General features: G+C 38.6%; 3 protein-coding genes across 3 annotated transcripts; all 3 read right to left on the bottom strand.

The window, feature by feature from the left end:
- Nucleotides 1-3,393: 3,393 nt before the first annotated feature.
- hoxd11a (homeobox D11a) lies at nucleotides 3,394-4,999 on the bottom strand. Its single transcript, XM_030786825.1, has 2 exons — nucleotides 4,314-4,999; nucleotides 3,394-3,626 (listed from the first exon to the last, which is right to left on the bottom strand). Exons 1-2 carry the CDS (start codon nucleotides 4,921-4,923, stop codon nucleotides 3,394-3,396), a joined length of 843 nt encoding a protein of 280 aa, XP_030642685.1. The 5' UTR covers nucleotides 4,924-4,999.
- A 4,396-nt stretch (nucleotides 5,000-9,395) lies between these two features.
- hoxd12a (homeobox D12a) lies at nucleotides 9,396-10,502 on the bottom strand. The gene is made up of 2 exons (XM_030787209.1): nucleotides 9,962-10,502; nucleotides 9,396-9,634 (listed from the first exon to the last, which is right to left on the bottom strand). The coding sequence occupies exons 1-2, from the start codon at nucleotides 10,500-10,502 to the stop codon at nucleotides 9,396-9,398; spliced, it is 780 nt and encodes a 259-aa protein (XP_030643069.1).
- Nucleotides 10,503-14,220: 3,718 nt separating this feature from the next.
- Nucleotides 14,221-16,087, bottom strand: hoxd13a (homeobox D13a). The gene is made up of 2 exons (XM_030786519.1): nucleotides 15,475-16,087; nucleotides 14,221-14,477 (listed from the first exon to the last, which is right to left on the bottom strand). Exons 1-2 carry the CDS (start codon nucleotides 16,085-16,087, stop codon nucleotides 14,221-14,223), a joined length of 870 nt encoding a protein of 289 aa, XP_030642379.1.
- Between the last annotated feature and the right edge of the window lie 3,998 nt (nucleotides 16,088-20,085).

Raw genomic sequence — 20,085 nt, 5'->3', positions numbered from 1 at the left:
ATTGTAATATCTGGCACCGAAATAGAAGTTACATTTGAAAAAGACAGCAACACAGTGTTTTATGTAACAGAGAAACAGGCATCAGGTCTGTGCATTTCACTTAACAGTGAATGACACGACAATCCGCTCTTTCAGAAATAGTTTAAGTAAAATATTAATGTTCATTTTCTAACGTATAATATCCGAGACCACGGAACGTCATTAATTAACTGGTGTGTTATTTGAACGTAGATTTTAATCTCTATTTTAAATTAAACGCTTAAAGTTTTAGAGCCGCACTGCTTTATATAATTTCGCATGATAATCTGGCCTCTGCGCATTCTGTGTACAAACAAAAAGGCGCAACATGGCTGTTCTCTAAATAAAATAAAAGGTGACTTTATACGGCTGTGAACATCGACTACAACTAAGAACTTAAATATAGTGTGAGACTGAAAGCAACCATTAAACATATGATTGTTCTAAAAATCAACATTAGACCCGTAAGAAGTGTATTTCTATTGAGGGTCGAACAGAGTGTCCTCGTCTGGGTAGGCGAAGCAACCCACAGTCATTTTGATTTCAGTCATAAACATACCCAGTTTCTTAAAATCCTAATCTAAATGTGACAGAAAAGGTGACCACAAAACGGCTACAGGGAAAATTACAAATTTGCCCTGAAATACGTCCTCAAAAAACACATCATCGGCCCGCATTAGTTCATGATTTTTGACGAGGAGAGACTAAGCGATCGTTTATTTTCAGACACTCTACGAGTAGCGTTATAGTCTGTTTGACCATACCACATTAATTAAAAACAGCCATCTTAGGTACCACATAAATAAATAAATAAAAATTAGCAACAGTCATTCATTAAACAAGCATCATGTGAGACTGATCTAAAGTAAAATAAAATCGCAATATGTAATCTTTACATCCCTAGATTTGGTAGTAATAATGAAGACATGGCAAAGCAGTTGAAAGACAAAGAATACATGAATAAAAACGTGTAGTGAGAGAATGCGTGACATGAGAGTTAGAGGTCGACATATTCGCCAGGCCCTCCTTCAAAACTGTTGTAAGTCTAACAACACAGAAAAGGAGAGAGAAAAAAAGCATTTTGATTCCACTACCCAGTGCAATTCTCGCTGTAAGTCCGCCCTCGTGTGGTAACAATAAGAACCAACAGCTTGCCGAAGATGACCAGACCAATACCAAACGCTTATTTCAACACGAAAACACAGTCGCAGCGCAGTGTACTATAACGGGTAATAACTAACTGTGAAAGTTCATTTCTCGTGTAAGTTATCGGTTGCATTCCCTCTAAGCGGGTTTTAATTTTGTTGTTATTCTAGACATTAGATGTAATTACAGAGTGTTACAACTGACGTACGCAGACACAGTGTCCTCGCGGGACTGAGGAATTAATTTAATGGTTACATGGTGTACTGAAAAATCAGGAGTCACAGCATACTTTTACACTAAGCTATGCGCTGTAATTAACAATTAAAATGAGCTAGTGTTGTAACCAGATTTCTTTTTCTTTTTTGACTTTGTTTATTTTGTTTTTATTTGTTTCGCTTTATTCTTTTTTTTTTTAACGTAATCGCGTTGCCTTCTCTAGGCACTCATACAATACACGTTAACTGTCTTAATTCATGCTTTGAAAAAAGAAATCTGACGAAAATACGGTAAAGATCCATCTGAAACCTAGAAAGCGCCAAAACAGCCGAATAGTCATACTTTTATTTATCTAAGACCAAGTGTTCTAATGATTTGGAAGCTCACTGGAATTTTAGAGGTTTTTTAAAGAGAGAAAAAAGAAAGAGGTGCAGTTGCAGAGCACGTCTTAGTTCGTCCTCATAGCTGCAAATAGTAGATTAATTCGAATCGACTTTGTTGGATGAAACTGTAAGTCTAAGCGGAATGAGGAATGTGCTTGTGTTCAATTGAAGGAAACAGAGGGTCGAGCGGCCATGTTGAGTTGTGCTGCACTGCAGATATTTCTGGGAGGGCGTAGTTTCTCACAGACAACAGAGAAAAGACGCCTGTACTTATCCAAAAAGGTTAGGAGGTGACGACCTTGACATTATAGAAGTTCAAATACAGTATTTAAATTTGCTAATACATCCTTCATTCACATTAATTTATCAGTTTAGAAAAAAAGTAAGTTTACAACCAATTTTCCAGACTTGTTAAAATAAACCACCGCATCGGTTAACTTATTGCTGCGGGCCAAGTAATTGAAATAACTCATGGAATATTACTTATTGGGTTTGGCGGACATCTAATAGGTGATGCTTTTTTCCCATTTTTATTTGGGGTATAAGTAAAGAAATTACCGTCGCGCGGAACCCTAAAATTCACTTTAAAAGCGCTTGAATCTTTTGCGATTTGTAAGGGGCGAAGTCGCATTTGGAGTGACCAGAGGGTCCAATAGCCCCAATTTAGACATTTACAACTAGACTTTATTATACTGTCTAGACAGTTCAAGGTTTGGTAAACACCCTCAGTGTAAAACAACAAAAAGGGAATAAAGGAACTGGAGCGTGGTTCGGTGTTTAGGCCTAATCTTGTGTTTTCACCTTTAAATAGTAGGCCACCTCGAGGTTTCGTAGTCCACCTTCTCTGTTTCCATGTTTACTGCAGTAGACTACACAGTAATCACACTTATCGTAGTTTTCTAAACGATCATTGATTATTCCGTAGTACAAATTCCAGTCAATCTCCAAAAATCCCATCATAGTCGGTCATTTCTCGGCAACTGGTTTGTCGTGTTGTATATATGCAGATTCGACTGTGACATTCTGAACTAATTGCATTTTAACACAGACCCGCGTCCATATTCACACAGGAGAACAGTGAATGCAAACCATCAAAACAATTTGCAATGTTTTGGTTTATTTGATACATCAATACATTACATGCGTCTAACAAATAAAGGCATACACAAGACTACGATTATGAAATTACGTACTGATTACTGTAATCGAGTTTTTGTTGCTTACTGCAATGTTTGTGAATTAAGTATTGCAATGGACATTGTAAAATGCAATAAATAAATATGTGCATGAAGGACGATTACATTTCAGCGGCTTTCTCGATTTACCGAGAGAATAGGAAAAGATTGTCGAGGTACCCTTCATATTCTACATATATTTTGATTTTTTTTTCCCGGATTTTCTTTGAACATTTGTCTTAAATAATCTGTGTACAATTTGCACTGAGGTAAGAGTTAATATGTTTGATACCAAAAGCTTTGCATAGTTAAAAAATATATATCTGACCTTTTTAACCATTATTCAGTTTGTCATTGTGGAATCTCTCTGTCTGTCTTTCAGATGCATAGAATGAACCGAGGATAGCCGGCACACTACGGAGGCCGAATCAGGCTTTGCCTAAAATGCCATGAATTCAGAATAAAGGATTTCCAGTGAAATACTGGAGCCGATCGCGGTTGAGCTTTTTCTCTTTCATTCTTCGGTTCTGGAACCAAATCTTCACTTGTCGATCAGTTAGATTTAACATCCTTGACAACTGTAGGCGTTTCTCTTTGTTTATGTATACGTTGAAAAAGAATTCTCGTTCAAGTTCTCGGATCTGGTATTTAGAATATGGGCACCTCTTTTTTCGGGACTTTGTTGCACCTATAAAAAAAGATGTAACTTGATTATATTTGCAAGTACAGCTCATTACATTTAAACATGTGCACTAAAAAATGAAATTATTTATAGATACTGCGGATGCTACGATTTTTAATTGCAAACAAACACATCCGTTTTGTCATGTTTTTGTCTGTTTCCTGGCTTGTCAAGCCTGCAACCACAAACAAAACCGCACAAAACTGACGAGCTCAAACAGACACACACTCACACACACACACACACACACACACACACACACACACATGCAGGCATGCAGATACACGCAGACACACACACGTGTGTATATATACGTATATATACAGCACGCACGCAGGCGCACATGAATGGAAGAGTCCCGCGTTTCTTAATAAAAATCCAGGAAATATCAAATCCCTCAAAAATGACCTCTCGCTGCTGAATGTATTAAATTGCAAATGGCCCACAATCATTGTGGGGCATGTTTACAACTAATGCAAACAACGTGTAATTCACTTTTTAAAAATATTGAATGCACATATAACATTGCTGAAGCCCACCTAAACCGCTTTCCCATCGTAAATGTTTTTACAACGGCAAAGTAAATCTTATTGGGTATATAAAAACCTGTGCATGCTTATAAAGATGTACATAAAAAACGGTCCGACAAAGCAGTGGACTGGCTCTAAGCCCCGTTTAATGCCCTGTACCTACTTGAGCCGTTGTTCTTGTCCTCTCCGCAAGTTGACATCGAAGATTCTTCCTCTGTGTTTTCAGTTGGGTCTCGTTTCGGTTGCTCAGAGGTATCAGAAGACTGTTTATTACATGCGGCATCTCCAGGGAGACTGGACTCTGTCTTTTGTTTGAAGAGCTCAGGGTTGGGCTTCTCTGTGTTAAAAGTCTCAAAAAACTGATCAAATCCTTGAGGAAGGACGCCATTTCTGCCGACATTCGTGAAGAAATTACACGATGAGTTAGTGCCGCCGTGGTGGCCGTACACGGAATCGTTTTTAAATATCATTTCCGCCCTGTTCGATGACTGGATTAGATCTCTGTGCATTATCTCGTCCGTGGAGTAGTAGGAAGCGTAATTGCCCCTGTAATGCCATTTGCTCGGGTGATCCAGTCCATAGTCCCTGAAAGACACTTCTCGAACAGGTTGGACTTGAGCTATGTTGGAAGAATAAGGAAAATTAACTTGACACGACGTAGTCTGTGGTAGAAACGAGGAGACCGACGAAAAATCAGGCGTCGAGACATAGTACGTGCAACTCGGTAAATACATATTTGACGCACAGTTGCTGCGATCATCGTACTCAGTCATATCTTCCTTAAGCGTTACAGCGAAGGAACAGGCAGCCCGAGTGTGTTAAACTTTGTCCATCTATTGCACCATAGGCGTGTGGACAGGACCCGTGAGGGAGAAAAAATCGGAAACGTAGGCTGACGTGCAATTCATCTTGATCGATTCTTGAGGTAATTGTGTCATGTGATCCGGTAAAGAAATTACCATATATCAATATCAGTCATTAGGAACTGTCTTGAGCAACTCATAAGTGAACGCATACGACAGGTCATTGGTTGCCTGCATTTTTTTTGACTCATACTAATCTTTCGCTCCCCCTTGAGTACAACAAGGTATTCATAAACAATTACTGAAATATCATGTCCTTGGTTTATTCCCAAAATATGCGCCGCGGGCTGCACGTGAGCTAATAAATTTGGTCAGTACGATACGTAACCAGTATGTGCACAACTTTGTATTTAATTTTATGACATTTAGAGCCCGCTTAATTTTCGTAGCTGCTTATATCGCAAACAAGGCTCTGGCTGTTTGACTGTGTCTGTAGTAACAACAGCCAAGCTATACGAAGTGCTAATTTCCCTGAAGTTTCTCTTTCGTGTGTATCAGTATATTCTAAACACCTGACGCATATCTTTATGTGCATCAAGCCAGGTTAATATCTTTTATTCCGATTTCTGCTTCATATATAAGACCTTGGTTTAAAAAAAACGTTGCAAATGACAAAGCATTCCATTCACATTACAGCATGGCTTTCCAACTAAGAAATGGTGGAAAGAAAGAAAGAAAGAAAGAAAGAAAGAAAGAAAGAAAGAAAGAAAGAAAGAAAGAAAGAAAGAAAGAAAGAAAGAAAGAACGTGCTTTTGGGATTAAATTAGCATGAGTTGTATCCCCATATATGAGTTCATGTGTTAAAACTTTACGGAATACACCAATAAACAGTAAATGCTGCTACCATTTTAGCGTAATTTTAACACAGTTACTCATCTTGCCCCAAATACTGCAAGCAGATTACAGAGAAATGATTCAAACAGATGCAGAAAAAGAGAAGGACATTTCAACATTTTTACTTTACCCGTGTATTCATTCCAAATGTGACTGAGTGACAAGTTTTAGCCCGAATTCAGTTAGCTTCATCTTCTTTGTTTCCCAAGATACTCTGACACGAAGAAAAATCCAGGAATCAGTGGAACTCCGAGATTCACACTGCCAAGTCCAAAACAACTGATCTGGCTTTGAACGTCTGTGGTCTGAGCAGACGAGCACAGAGCAATCACCAATAACCGTCAGCAGTCAAATCATTTTATTGCATAGACAAAGGGATGCGTCCTAGTCGAAGTGATGAGTAACTTGATAAATAGCCTAAGAGTTTATGCTGGCCTTTCGAAAATGGTGTATATTTATATCAGCGTGTTCAAAACTACTTGAACTGCATTATTTTAGAATTATTTCAGAAATCACTTCTTAGATATATTTTGAGATTAAAAAACATTCCATGTTTACGTAAATGGTAACGTAAAACTGATGCTGTTTTTGTTTGGGCTATTTCTGAGCTGCTGTGTATACCTAGGGAGGCTAACCTTGCTGTCTGAATTTTTTTTTTAAAGTTTAATCAGTCAGAAGTTGACGATGAGCCACTGTGACAGATATCGAAACACTTGTTTCTGTCAATGTGTGTTTTCGGAATATAACATGGAGTGTAAATAAAAGATCTGTCTATACTATTTTCCATTTTCTGTCCCGTGGATATTCTAGAATACTCTTCATTTATTTTATTTTATTTTATTTTATTTTATGTGTGGCTAATTAATGTAGCTGCGATGTTCGCGCCATTTACGAACAATTCTTCCTTTTCTTTACCTCGCATCTGTTTACCCATTTACATTTTACAACAGTTGTGCTACCTTATCGAACAAAACATATAATGTTCCTCTTTACTAAAGCGCAGTATCTTTTTTTTTTTTTTTTTAAACAGATCACGTTTTACCCTCAGTGAGAACATTTTCTAAATACGGTTAGCAGTTCATATCCATTTTATTTGTGGTCCTATTTCTTTTTTTCCTCCCTTTTCTTGTCTTTTTTTTTAAGTTTGCTCTTGTGAGTGAATGACACGTTTGGCTTTGTTTACGATGCTATTCTTTGGAATTCCAAATGCAGCAAAGAAAGCAACCCCATAGTTGGAAAATGCTCCCTGAAACTCTGCAGTAATTAAAATATTATTTTCTAATAACGTGAGAAATGAGAAATGAAATGAGGAATAACGTTAAAGAGTTTTTCACTTGTGTGTCCAATGTAAAATTGAAGCCTAACTTGACCTTAACTTTGCTCTGGCGCCCCCGGATCTGGAGAGTATAAACAGGCAACGTCTGGCTCGGTGTCCTCAAGAAAGTCAGACGGACCAAAAACCTTACTGCTTTTAGTTCGTTTTAATCATATAACTGATCGAATTTAATTCTTTGACCATAAAAGTTAAAACAATCAAGACTGTGAGAAAGAGACCGCTAGCTGAAAACTTTAACGGTCACTATTCATTTTGGTCGCCTTTTTGTCCGTAACGTTCAGTGTTATTTTAGCATTAAGAAGAGACTACACATTTTGAGACAAACCCAAAGCTAAATTACACGTTTCTTATTTAAGTAAGTTTTAAGATGTCATCAGATTCGTTTTTGGTTTTAGCTGAACTTTTGCTGCAATTATCTACTAAATCACCCTAGAAAAAGTTTATACGGACATAGGGACCTGCTTTTTCTTCTTTTCTTTCTTTTTAAATAAAATGATATCAAATTTGCCACAGTTAAGTTGTTTCTAAATAATAAACAAATAAACCAAAACAATATGATCAGTTAGTTGCACGGATGCTTAACATATTTTTTTAAAACTTTATCAATATAGTCTAGTCTTTCCGCAGACGCGCTGATTTTTGCAGTAAAAAATGCGCTTGCATTATTGCAGTGTATTAGGGGAAATCGGCGTTACTGTTTGAAAGTGAGGATACGGGCCCTTTGATGTGCTTATATTACACATTCAGATTAAAACACAGCCGTTTAACCGTCACTTGATTTGCCAACGATGGGTGTCTCTATTTATGATTAAATATATCACTAAAACTATCTTGCCAAATGTCCAGTGTGTTGCAGAAACACACGAATGTGTTACTGTCGTGAAAGAAGAGATGCTGACATCCATCTTATATTTTCTGTGAGTGTAACACCAGGAACACGCCACAATTTCATTATTCATGTTGTATATTGCCACTAAACTAAAAAACAAAACCAAAACAAAAAAACTCCATTAATACTCTGATTATATTGTTCTCACCCATTCAACAAGTTGTTTTACCACATGTTTACTTTATCTGGAGAACTGTCTGAAGCAATTATTTCATAATTGACCGTATTCCATTACAGGAACTGGTCTGATGCGAGCTGCTGACGAATAATTATGAGTTGTATATAAACGCCCTGTTTCTCAAGGGCGATCCACTGTGTTAGCCTGAATTACTGTATAAGAATGGTTAATGTAAAAACATATTACCTCACGCATATGAAACGTATGTAAAAACGCATTACCAGTCATATTGTCTACCTTCTGATGAAAATGCGTTTATTTACATGCATGTATTTAGATTAAACACAAAGAGATGTTTTGCACTGTGAATAAAACCACAGCTGAATTTCACCTGACTACTCACAAATACGAACTTGAGCTTGGACTAAGGTGGTATGCCGCAGTCTTGAGCATCTCAGATTTAGTTGGTCGGGAGCATACACCCTCAGACAACCGCATGACACACCGAAACACAATCACGGAATTGTTAGGTACATTAAAGCTCATAAAAGGACAAACAAATAACTTAATCACATGTTCTGACACACATCAAACCGCTCAGGTGCATTACATTCTTTCGGAATGAGCTACTTTAGTCATTTAGTCAAGACTGAAATGACGTATCTTAGTCTTATATATACATACATACACACACACATATATATATATATATATATATATATACATACATACATACACACACACATATATAGCCTATGTATAGCCTATATTCAAACAGATTACGAGAACAAAGTCATACTGTACAATTCCTGTCGTCATTTGAGTAGAAGTGTCGGAGAGTTCAGTTTTTAAATAAATGTGCAATTATTGTAAACGTGAGAGCTGAAGACACAACCAGATTAGATACACGTGGGTCACTTCACTTTCTGAAAGAGAACGATGCGCATCACAACTTCTTTTAAATCCATGACCTTTACACCAAAGACTGAACACGAAAAATGAAACAACATGATGACAAACATTTGCCACAATTAAATAAACCACTCTGCAACACTTGCGAACTTTATTCTTAAGAACAGTCCACATTTTTTCGCCACAGTCCTTTAGTTCTTTAGGCCAGGTTAAGGTGGAACAGGAAACCTCTGGGAAATTTTCCTCTCGCTCAGGACCGAGGCCACGTGCATGACCTCGGTCAAAATCACAACTTAGTACAGGGCAAAAGCATGCTCGCGCATCAACAGTCTTTTCTTTTTCATTCTTCGATTTTGAAACCAGATTTTCACTTGTTGGTCGCTCAAATCCAATCTGTCAGAGAGTTCTTTTCTCTTCTGTCGGTTTATGAATTCGTTCATCATAAACTCGTTCTCAAGTTCAGCTAACTGTGGCTTTGTGTAAGGTTTACGCTTCTTTCTTGGTTTTGCTTGTGAGGGACACCAAGGAGCGCCTGGGAAAAGAGCAGACCAATCAGTTTGTTTGTTTTTACCACATTTAAACGTCTCAAGTCTGAAACTCAATATATCAGAGTGAAAGGCATCCAGTGGCCTATAATTCATGTATGGTCAAAATTATTGTCAAATTTATTTAAAATACATACATTAAAACTCACTGAAATCCATCTGAAGATACTTCATGCACCTTTTAATGCAAAAGACAATGTCTGGTCACTGAATCGGTCTACACTGCGGACAAATTGTAGGAATCGATAAATAAAATAGCAGTCGGAGGAATTCGGGGTGAAGCCGCCTACCATTAGAAAAAGATGCTCTGGTACTTTGCGTAGGTGAGAACTGCACTGGGACCCCTGAATGAGGAGGCTTGTTAACATAATCATTTACTGCCTGGGTAGTCGCGCTCAGTTCGGCGTGGACAGCCGTGCTTTGCAACCGTCTCTCCAAATTGGAAAATTCATATTTGTTTGAGTTAGCAGAGCTTGTAGTTCCATAATCACCGACATAAGATGCCTCCTGCCCCCTTGGTTCCTCTGCATTGTGGTTTGTATCTTGAAAATGGTATTTCTTGGATTCTTCCAGTGGTCCCTTGTTGTGGTTATAAGAATTTGTATTGAGAGGCACTGAATTAGTTAGAAACGGCTGAGGGTAGCTACTGAAGGCGCGGCTCTGTGCCGAGGTTGTGCACGCACCCGGGGAGGTCCACGGGAGCGAGCATACCTCTCTTCTGCCATAAGAGATCTGAGGAAGCCCGGAGAGATGGGCTCCATTTCCCCGCAGGTTGGAGAAATACAATGAGTCCGGAGAAGGAAAATTCAACAGAGGACCAACATAGCCAGAACTGAGAAGATTGCGCTCACACATTTCCAGGGAGCAAGCTCAAACGGCTCTTACAACATTTTTAGATACCCCTTAAGAATAAAGGCTGAGTAATTGTTGATTTGTTAATATAGCGTCACGTGATATGCAAAACGTGTTGTTAAGACCCGCCCATCGCTTGAATACCATGCCGCAGGACTACAACCAACATGCAGTTTGAGAAAAACCCTCAAATGTCATGCTTTCCCATCTTGGTTCAATTTTTCTTTCCTTAATTATATTACAGTTAATTGCATACATTTCTCCACTCTTCGGTTTTGCAAAATGAATAATATTGAGAGGGTCTCACAAATCACAACAGCTTAGATACTGTGACAGTCTGATACGAACAACAAAGTCAGTATTAAACAATCAGCCTATCACTAATTTTTTCAGCAATTATTTCGAATAATCGATACAAGCTACCAAACAAACAAAAAAAAAAAAGACAGACGCAACTTACGAATAATACGACAGCTGCAAGAACAGATGTGATGATATGCCGCTGCAGCAATAATGCTACATAACAACAACAACAATAATAATAACAATAATAACAATGCGCGGTCCAAAACTATAGGACTCGGTCACTTTAAAAAGAAATGTGCTTATCAACATTATTTTAGTTTTTTAAAATCTAATTTAATTTAAATTTACTGGCGCCGTATGACTGGGTCGTACACTAATATTAAACAACAGCTGTCAGGTGTCGGTTTGGGATTCCCTTCTCACTTTGATATAGTGTAGAGAGTACCCAAGTGAAATAAGATATGCAGATCCGTCAGTGGGCTACGTAGATTACCATCTGAGGGGAAAATAATTCATAATTAAATGAAAAAGAAAAAACTACTGTCATTTCCATACTATAGAGTCAACATTATTTAAGCTGCTTTACGGTGAAGCAAATCTGTAATAGGCTATTTGTCGCCAAGAGCGGGTTGTTATGCGTATTCCCTTCAACCGCAAGTCATATTTGTTCACTATGCGTTTCGTTTTATGCTTAAATCTATGCATAGCCGATGTAAAAGAAAATTCAGCTCTTAGATCCAGGCCTTAGACGCACATGTTCGAGTCAAGATGTTCTCTCTCCCTCTCTCTCTCCAAGTAGTTTTCTAGAGCGCTCTGAATTCATTTTAAATTAAATACAAATATTTCTCGAGTTATCTAAATAGTTGGGGGTGTATTTTTATTCTTAATGAAGAAATCTTCCTGTCTCCTCGCACATACTAATTTGTCCTCCATCGTGTACGTTCATCGTGTACGAATTCATATACGCTGAAGCCACACTAAAAGCAATATAATTGTATTACTTGACATGATTTTATTAAAGGACTCTCTGGGCCTAGCACATGGGTGGCAGTTTTCTGTTCACAAAAAAGTCGCAGTTTGTTGCTAGTCTGTTTCTCACACTCTCAAAAAAGTTGAAACTACGTACAAATATTTTGAGAATACTATCATACATTCTGTAATACAGAGGATTCCAATGTCATGTACGTGAAGTGTTTTTTAATGGAGAACTATCAATTTATTGCACTACTGAACTTGAAAAAAACAACAATCATTTAATACAGCTACATTGCACGACATGTGACTGCATCGAAATACAAGTGGCACTAGTAAGTACATTTTTAGTCTATGGGCCTTGAGAGCCGCCTGGTTTTCTTGGCATGATTTCCTACCTTAAACGACTCTTCCAACAGTTTCAACGGAAGATTCAAACAGAAAAGATCCTTCGGTTGGAATGGACATGGTGACAATTGTAAACCCGCTGTGTCCGGAAAGAGAGGAGACAGCACGGCCTCCCAGCTTTTTTACGATTCTAGTAAATTCAAGAATACGTTTAACTAGGATTCTCTGCATTGCCACACACCCAAAAACATGCACTAGGCGCAATGATCAAAGACGCTTAATCATCTTAAGAACCGTTATAGTCGCAGATGAGATGAAATATCAACATAGTTCAAGGTCAAAGTCCAGAGACAGATTTACCAAAAACAAGTCCAAGGGCATATATAAGGAACGATGTCTCGTCCACTGTATTGTTTTGCTTCTCATTTTAAGAACGGATTTGCCTCTGAAGAAGAGATAGCCTAGGCCTATGTTTACAAAATCGACGTGTAAGAAGGTATGTACTCTTAAGAGCTCCAGCGCCCCATTTGCAAAGCACACACGCAAGGTTTACGGGCGGTCAGTCGTCTTGTGTCTTGGTCAACGTGGATGAAGGAAATGCTATGTGTCCATATAAAATGCTTGATCTTCCTTCTCAATACTGAATTTAAATGTCAGCGTTTTGTAATTTAGGTTTTCAGATACACACAGCACTTAAAAAAAACGTTCGCCTCTCGACCTTACAACATCGTAACTACTACATTACCTGTTGAAAGGCATTTCCGTGGTATTGTCCTCAATTGATGGCGGATTCTGTTTCTTTGTAATTACACATTTTGTCCGGTAGATGGCAAAATAACTCCATGAATATAGGTGGATTTTCATTATTCATGAGCTTCATTCAAGTCAAGGTCGCAGACTGTGTGTGCATGTCAAGGTCAATGGTAAAGAAAACATTGCGTCAAGTCGACAAATGTTCCTAAAGATTAGCTTTAGCCAGTAGATTAAATGTTATTTTCGATTGTTTTAACATTATTAGCTCACTTTGATGCAACTTTGCTCTGTACTGAGGTTGTTTGAAGGCGGCGGATGAGTTTTCATAAGCAAGCAAACTGCGTATTTTTTCATGTTTCTGATATTCTTAAAATGTGTAGAGTGAAGACGTTCGGGTTGTAAAATTTTTTGGCAATGTTTTTCCACATTTTACCTTTTGAAGCGTGTGAAGCATTTATTGGATTTGTAAAATTATTCGGAGTAAAAAAAATTGCATGAGGTATTTAAAAACAGTGATGAGTGACAAACACTATATTTTCCCCACAGTTCGATAACAGTAAATTGTTTTGTGTTTTTGGCGTTGTCTCTGATGACAGCATAAACATATACATTCAAAACAAAACAAAACAAAACAAACAAACATCAACAACAATGCTGCGATGCCATACCAAATTCTTGTTTACAATCGGGCCGGACAAATTGTAGACAAATTCATTATTTTCTTTTTTCTGTTTCTTTTTTTTTTTTTCTTTGCTTGCTTGTTTGCATTTGTATTTTAATAAATTGTTTGCTGATAACCTCGTGAGTTGAGAACTTCGTGTAGTGACGAATAACATCAGAAAGACAACAACTTAACGTTGTGTTTAGAGACACGACGCAAAATTATGCGAGACGAAACAATGAGGCCGAAAGTATATATTACTGTGAAAAGGAATGCGAGCATTTCTCTGCTAAAATCAGCACGGCGAAGAAACTACATGCATGAGACAAAGGATTCACCTGTTTTACTATCTAAAGCCCGAATCTCCTCTGAGTTCTGTTAATGGTTATGTTGTTTCATCAAGTTGTGCTGTTTAGAATATCGATAACATTACTGTACAAATTAATCGACAGTCATTGATTACAAAATGTACAAAAGTAAAAAACATAGGCCTATATATTAATTCCTGAGGAAAAAAATAAAACATTTCCATAAGAGCCATAATGCACTGTATAATTTGAAATTACAGCAATTAAAAAGACAAGTTATTTTTTTCTCACACTCAAATGCGCGCAGATTTCGCATAGGTAAACCTGAGATTTCTATCGTGATTCGTTTCATTGCTTACACTCGCCGAGAAATTCAGTGGTAAGGCTCAAAATCTTTAGATGATTTGGACAAAATTTTTTTGTCTTTTACACGACGATTCTGAAACCATATTGTCACTTGTTTCTCAGAGAGGTTGGTGGATGAAGCTATCCGCCGTCTCTTCTCCTTAGTGATAAACTTGGTGATGCTGTATTCCCGTTCCAGTTCCTTTAGTTGAAGCTTTGTGTAAGGAACTCTTTTCTTCCGTCCCCGTCTGTAGATAGCGCTGGAATCAGGTCTTGCGACATCTTCTAAAATTAAACAAAATACAAACATAAAATAGTACATAAAACTTCGACAGCAACGTTTTTGATTTTTCGTTTTGTTTCTTTTTTTGTTTTTTTTTGTTTTTTGCTCTGAGAAAAACCATTGGTTTCCACTTCAAAATTGACTTAAGCAATCCAGGCTCTGAGTTCATTATAATTAAAAACTGACATGGACTGTACATTGTTTCTAAAGGTATTTTCAGTGCTTTATTACAGTAATTTGATGTGACGGTGAGGTGAACAATAGGAAAAAGCTAGACTGATGCGGTTGTATCTCATTTATAACGGACTTCAGTGTTTATAACAGTGTTGTGAGTCACATTAATTTCTTGGTATTCTTTAACAGTCAGATACTCAGCAAACAAGACGAGTTACAAGGGTAAAAGTGACAAGACCCATTCTTGTAGCATCTAAACATAACACTGTTACCCTGTAGCGCTCAAAGAAAGGCCCTTTGAGTTACTTAAAATTCAGTTCATTTCATTGGTAGCTTTTAGTAGTATTAGACGTGAAAAATCAACAGGTAACGTGTGGGGAAAATGTGTCCCGAAGGTCTTTCTGGAAATTTTTATGTGAAGGCTTTGTACTGCGCAGAAAACGAGCTTTGTCACTAAATGTTTTAGAGTGTTGGTAGGTGGCCTAGATTTAGCTAAAGTCAGTGTCAAGTACTGTCTGGAAACACTTTGTATATGCTCATTAGCAGTCAATGTCCTATCGTTTTCGCACACAGCAGAACGGCCTGCATCTGGGGAGATTTATTATAATTAATAGAGTATTTTCCCTCACCGTGGCAACCGGTTGCTATAACACAGAAGTCTACGTCGATTTTACCGAAAATAAATGAGAACTTAATCAAAGTGTAGAAAATGTTTCTGACCGAGCTTCGACGATTTGACAGTGATTTGCTTCCCGTTAAAATATTAAAAGAAGCCCGCGTGACAAGCGAACCGGAGGTTTAACTTTAGGATAGTTTCAGCCATACCTGTCCGCGGCGATTTCCAGATACACGAGTTCTGCGATTGATCTTTTGGGCAATATTGTTGGCCATTCCATGCACTGGACCAACTCCATGGCTGATAGCACTCCATGGGTAAAACTGCTTCTTGTCTGGGATCTCCGGCTCTCGCCCGAGGTACAACAGGTACATCCATATATCCAGGAATCCGCGAGTACGGACCCGTATAGCTTTGATAAACCCCAAACTCCTTAACTCTTCGCTGTACATCGCTGCAGTGTAGGCTGTTGCTGGTGAAACCAGCCATGTCCATGGGTTTGTCTGTTGTATGTCCACTCAAAGGCGTGTTTGCTGTTTGTTTCAGTATGTTTTGCTGAAACACAGGGCTTTGGGGGATTTTGTAGCTATAACAACGATTTCCAATATTACAGCCAAAGGCAACTGAGGAACTCACATTCGCTGAATTAGGGAGAGAGGCAAAGGAGTTCAGAGACTGGGGGCTGAGCGTGCCTGGTCTGTCCGGAATAGAATACACCGTTGTTGTCGACGGAGATCGACTTGACTGCGTTCCAAACGCAGACGGATAAAAACTTCTGCAGTGAACCGAGGGTATCTCTCCAACCACTCCCTCCAACTCCATATTTAAAGATGCGCAGTAAAAATCACACTTGATCTTTAATTCATATCATAGTCCTCTGTGAGTTCTAACGCCGAAAACAGTGGATAACAGCAAACCTGGGAAGTTGACAGATAAGCTCTTATATTTTTCCGGACTAATTACAGAGCCTGGACAAGCCGCAGTGTGGTTGGCCGATTGCGCTCATGTGACATGTAAATATGTCGTCACTTGGTTGGCTATGTAACACCGAAGTGCGCTTATATTTCTGATTATTGCTTACCAAAGGAGATGCGCACTATTTTTGCAGTTCCGTTCAACGGATCCTGCACCTTAAGCTTTCAAAGAAAACCAGACCAAATGTCACAGCCAAATCACATGCTCAAATCACCTTTTAATTCTTCACAGGACTTTTATCCAGTGAGAAAAGTCGTGTGAGTTTATCTATCTATCTATCTATCTATCTATCTATCTATCTATCTATCTATCTATCTATCTATCTATCTATCTATCTATATGAGAAATGAGAGAATGCCTTAATGGTTACGACATGTATCAGAGTAAAACCCAGTTAGGGTTTATATGCCAGGACGCTATGTAATGCTTTGCGTTCCCACCACGTTTAGTTTATGCAGGACGGTATATACATGTCTTTCAAATATTTTCGATGAATGTGTGTTTTGGGTTTGAGATCATTATGGAACCAGGGTCGTTTGGAACATAGCTCAGCTTCTAAATAACTTGTTGCTTTTCAACATGTTCTTTTTCGCGTTTAAGTCTCCTGAGTAAAGGACTATTGGTACGACGTTGGGTTTGAATATGGGGATGTACTTAGGCACGAGGCAACTCGCTTTTTTCATTACTAACTCTTTTCGTTACCAGTAGTCAACAGAGGCTGCTCCGCAAACCAAACGAGGCGCCTAAGGCAGTTCTTTGATATGTCAAACACAGGCTACATGTCATGCAGCGAAGCAACATGTCATACTTCTTGTACAATTTTCCACGCAGTTCTGAATCCAGTGCGCCCAATTCTGGGTCGAAAACGAACCAGTCCAAAATCTAAAGCTAAATTTTTCCTTCTGTATTATATTTAAATACGTTATGACGTATAGTCCCAGATAAAGGTAGACAGTGACGGCTGCAGACCTGTTTTCCTCCATATAATTCTGGCTGCTTGTACAATCTCAAACAGATTTTTGTTCCAAAATGAGATGAGACAAACAATGATATTTACTAATTTTTGAAGGCTAAATTAATATAACTGTACATTTACAGAACAAAATGATCCAACCAGAGCCAGTTCAGTGGTATGTCAATAGGTCACTAGTTGCCTAACCCATAACTTTAAATTAGTGCTGTTGTAAGATGTGAGGCTATACGTCCTACACGGTACAACACCGAGGAAAAAAAGTTTCCTCTTTTTAAGTATATAACTTAAACTATTCAAATATTTACTGCATGTTGTCCAATGGTCAGAAAGGTTTTGCGAAAATGTGAAAAATATTCCTTTGGAGCAGAACTGTTCATTAGAATCTCAGAAGGATTGTGGAGTAGCCAATATATCCTGTCGTTAAGGTGCATTGAAGAAACACAGACAAGGCTAAACGCTTCGACGTTCAGAGAAAGTTATGCCACGTACCGTAACTGCCAAAATACGGAAAACTGAACTACAAGGAAAAAAATATCTCATTCAGCGGACCGGCCGCCACAACCCACATACACTTTCAGTGCACCTTGGCAAAAATTCCATTGTACACTGTTGAATAAATTATGCTGAACGGAATACAGCAATAGTTTTCCATGAGAAAAACCCATTATTTGTCATTTTTAAACAGCAGTCTCGGTCCCAAGCACCATAAGTGTTCAGCTGGCTTGAGACTTGGTATATGCTTCGTACTTTCCAGGTTGGTTAATCCAGTCAGTAACCGCTGTAAATGTGACTGTTGTCATACAGGAAGAAACCACTCCCATCAGGATAGAAATGACTTCATAGGATGAAGAAGATCGTTTACAATGGCTTTGCATTTATTGCCCTTTACCATGTCCTCGGGGGAGTTTGGCTGAACTTAAACAATGCCAGGTAAACGCACCACACACCGTAACGGAGCCTCCAAAACCACTCAGCGTCGATAACAGGCGCGTGGGCCTTTAGGTTTGTGTGCAATGCGTGCACTGTTCCTGTTCCAGACCTGGGTAAAGGGTGACTCATCACTTTTTCCTGCGCTCAGTAGACCACTGCATGTGCTCTTTGCTCCTCTCCATTCACATCTGAGTATTTTAGGATGTAGTGACTACCGTTCTAGACATAGTTCTCTCAACGGCACTTCCTGTTCACCCTGAAATGACATTCACAATCAACTGGTTCAGACACTCTCCTCTGTTGTTAGTTGTATTTCAAACCAATGCACAAACACCAGGGTTGAGGAGAATATGCTTTCAACTACATCAGACCGTAACACGGGGCAGCATCACTTTAGCTATAGCCTACTGCTGCTCCCGGAACGTCAGTGAGTTTAGATGACTTTATCACTGTCAAACATGCACCTTTCTTAAAGTCCCTGAGATCTCTCCCTCCAGTCATATTAGTTAAAGGAACGTGCACCTGGGCCTGCACTGCATTTCTACACATGATTTTAATTACAACGAGTCGTCAGTTGCTTAATTAACTCATAAACCCATGTAAACTCATGCGTTTCGTTTATTTTTACAGGACAGGTAGTTCACTTGTACGTTTTGCGGTTAAAAATGAGTAGATGTAGTACGACTCTTTTCAGAACAGTGTCTGTCCATTACTTGTGTCAACGTAAGCCGGTAAAGGTCTCGTGCTTTGGACTTGAACTTGGTCCTTATCCTCAAACGCGTGAGATATCGCACGAGGTTGGCGAGGCCCGAAGTCAGGGAATGTTTGAATACTTCCTTAAGCTGATTTGAGAGTGAATCGTGCTGGGGCAAGGTGATATAACTCTAGCACCTCTCTCATTCTGACTATGTGAATATTCTGTTTCGTGTCCACTTTCAGTGTTAAAATCGCGTTTTCAAATAAATGAAATGATATTTTGGATTGTTTTTCGACTCTTTAATGTAAGAAGACATCGTCTATTCATTTGTTTACTTGTTTATTTATTTATTCATTGCTCTCTGCTGCATATATTATTCTTTGTGACAGCAACGAAGTTAATGGTGAATCATTCCTCTGTGGTGAGTCAACACCTGCAATTATACCTCGTTATCACTAGATGGCTCTATCAGTTCGCATAGGGAAAATGTTCCGTCAAAAGGATTACCGACGCAGGAATGAGTCTCGGACCACACTCCCCCTTAGGCCTTAAAGCAAGTCCTGCAGTGCAAAGATGTGTATTTACATACCTTTTCAACGGCGAACAATTAAAGGAGTCGGAAACGAAACCAGACGACAGAGGTGTAAGCCTACGCTATAACCTGTTCGTTTCTCTTTGACTTCCACAGGATATGGTTGTATATGGTTTGCTGACATACCAAACAGTGGAGAAAAACGCGGAGAATAATAGTCATCAGTGTACCAGACGTTTGAAATTACATGAGTTAAATTGGTTGCAGCCAGTTATTGGATCAGTAAACTGACACTTTAGGGTTTTAGTTGATATTTTAAGTGTATGTTTAACAAACAAACATGCTGCAGTTGCGGTTGACGCGAAATGTACGCGTAATTATGTAGAGACACCGAATTTAGCTAAACACTAAGATTTTGTGTAGATAAAACAACATGTAACCCAGGCATAGTTGGCAAAATTCATGCGACGTAAGCTCATAAAGGCGAGTGGCCTATAAAAGCACGTGTCGAAACAAATAAGTTTACACATACCCCTCATCTTATCTGGTCAGTCTTCTGTGTCAGACTATGGCAGTTTGTGTCTACAAATCTGCTAACAGAAGTGATTGTGCAGTTATCTCATGTTATTTTTTTCATACACCAAGTCAATTGCTTTGATTGAACTCGTAAAACTGTCATTACTCCCAGACACTGAGACAAATAGAAGCCATCT

This window comes from Chanos chanos, chromosome 10 (assembly GCF_902362185.1).
Source record: "Chanos chanos chromosome 10, fChaCha1.1, whole genome shotgun sequence".
Classification (NCBI taxonomy): domain Eukaryota; kingdom Metazoa; phylum Chordata; class Actinopteri; order Gonorynchiformes; family Chanidae; genus Chanos; species Chanos chanos.
The sequence above is the reverse complement of the archived record's forward strand: the minus strand, read 5'-3'. Positions and strand labels throughout refer to the sequence as shown.

Excerpts from the sequence above, each read along its gene's own strand:
- hoxd12a (XM_030787209.1), bottom strand. The coding sequence starts at position 10,502 with ATGTGTGAGCGCAATCTTCTCAGTTCTGGCTATGTTGGTCCTCTGTTG. Across the intron at positions 9,635-9,961 it reads GCAGTTCTCACCTACGCAAA|GCGCTCCTTGGTGTCCCTCA; the intron begins GTACCAGAGCAT and ends CTCTTTTCCCAG.
- hoxd11a (XM_030786825.1), bottom strand. The coding sequence starts at position 4,923 with ATGACTGAGTACGATGATCGCAGCAACTGTGCGTCAAATATGTATTTA. Across the intron at positions 3,627-4,313 it reads GGACAAGAACAACGGCTCAA|GTGCAACAAAGTCCCGAAAA; the intron begins GTAGGTACAGGG and ends CTTTTTTTATAG.
- hoxd13a (XM_030786519.1), bottom strand. The coding sequence starts at position 16,087 with ATGGAGTTGGAGGGAGTGGTTGGAGAGATACCCTCGGTTCACTGCAGA. Across the intron at positions 14,478-15,474 it reads CTGGAAATCGCCGCGGACAG|AAGATGTCGCAAGACCTGAT; the intron begins GTATGGCTGAAA and ends GTTTAATTTTAG.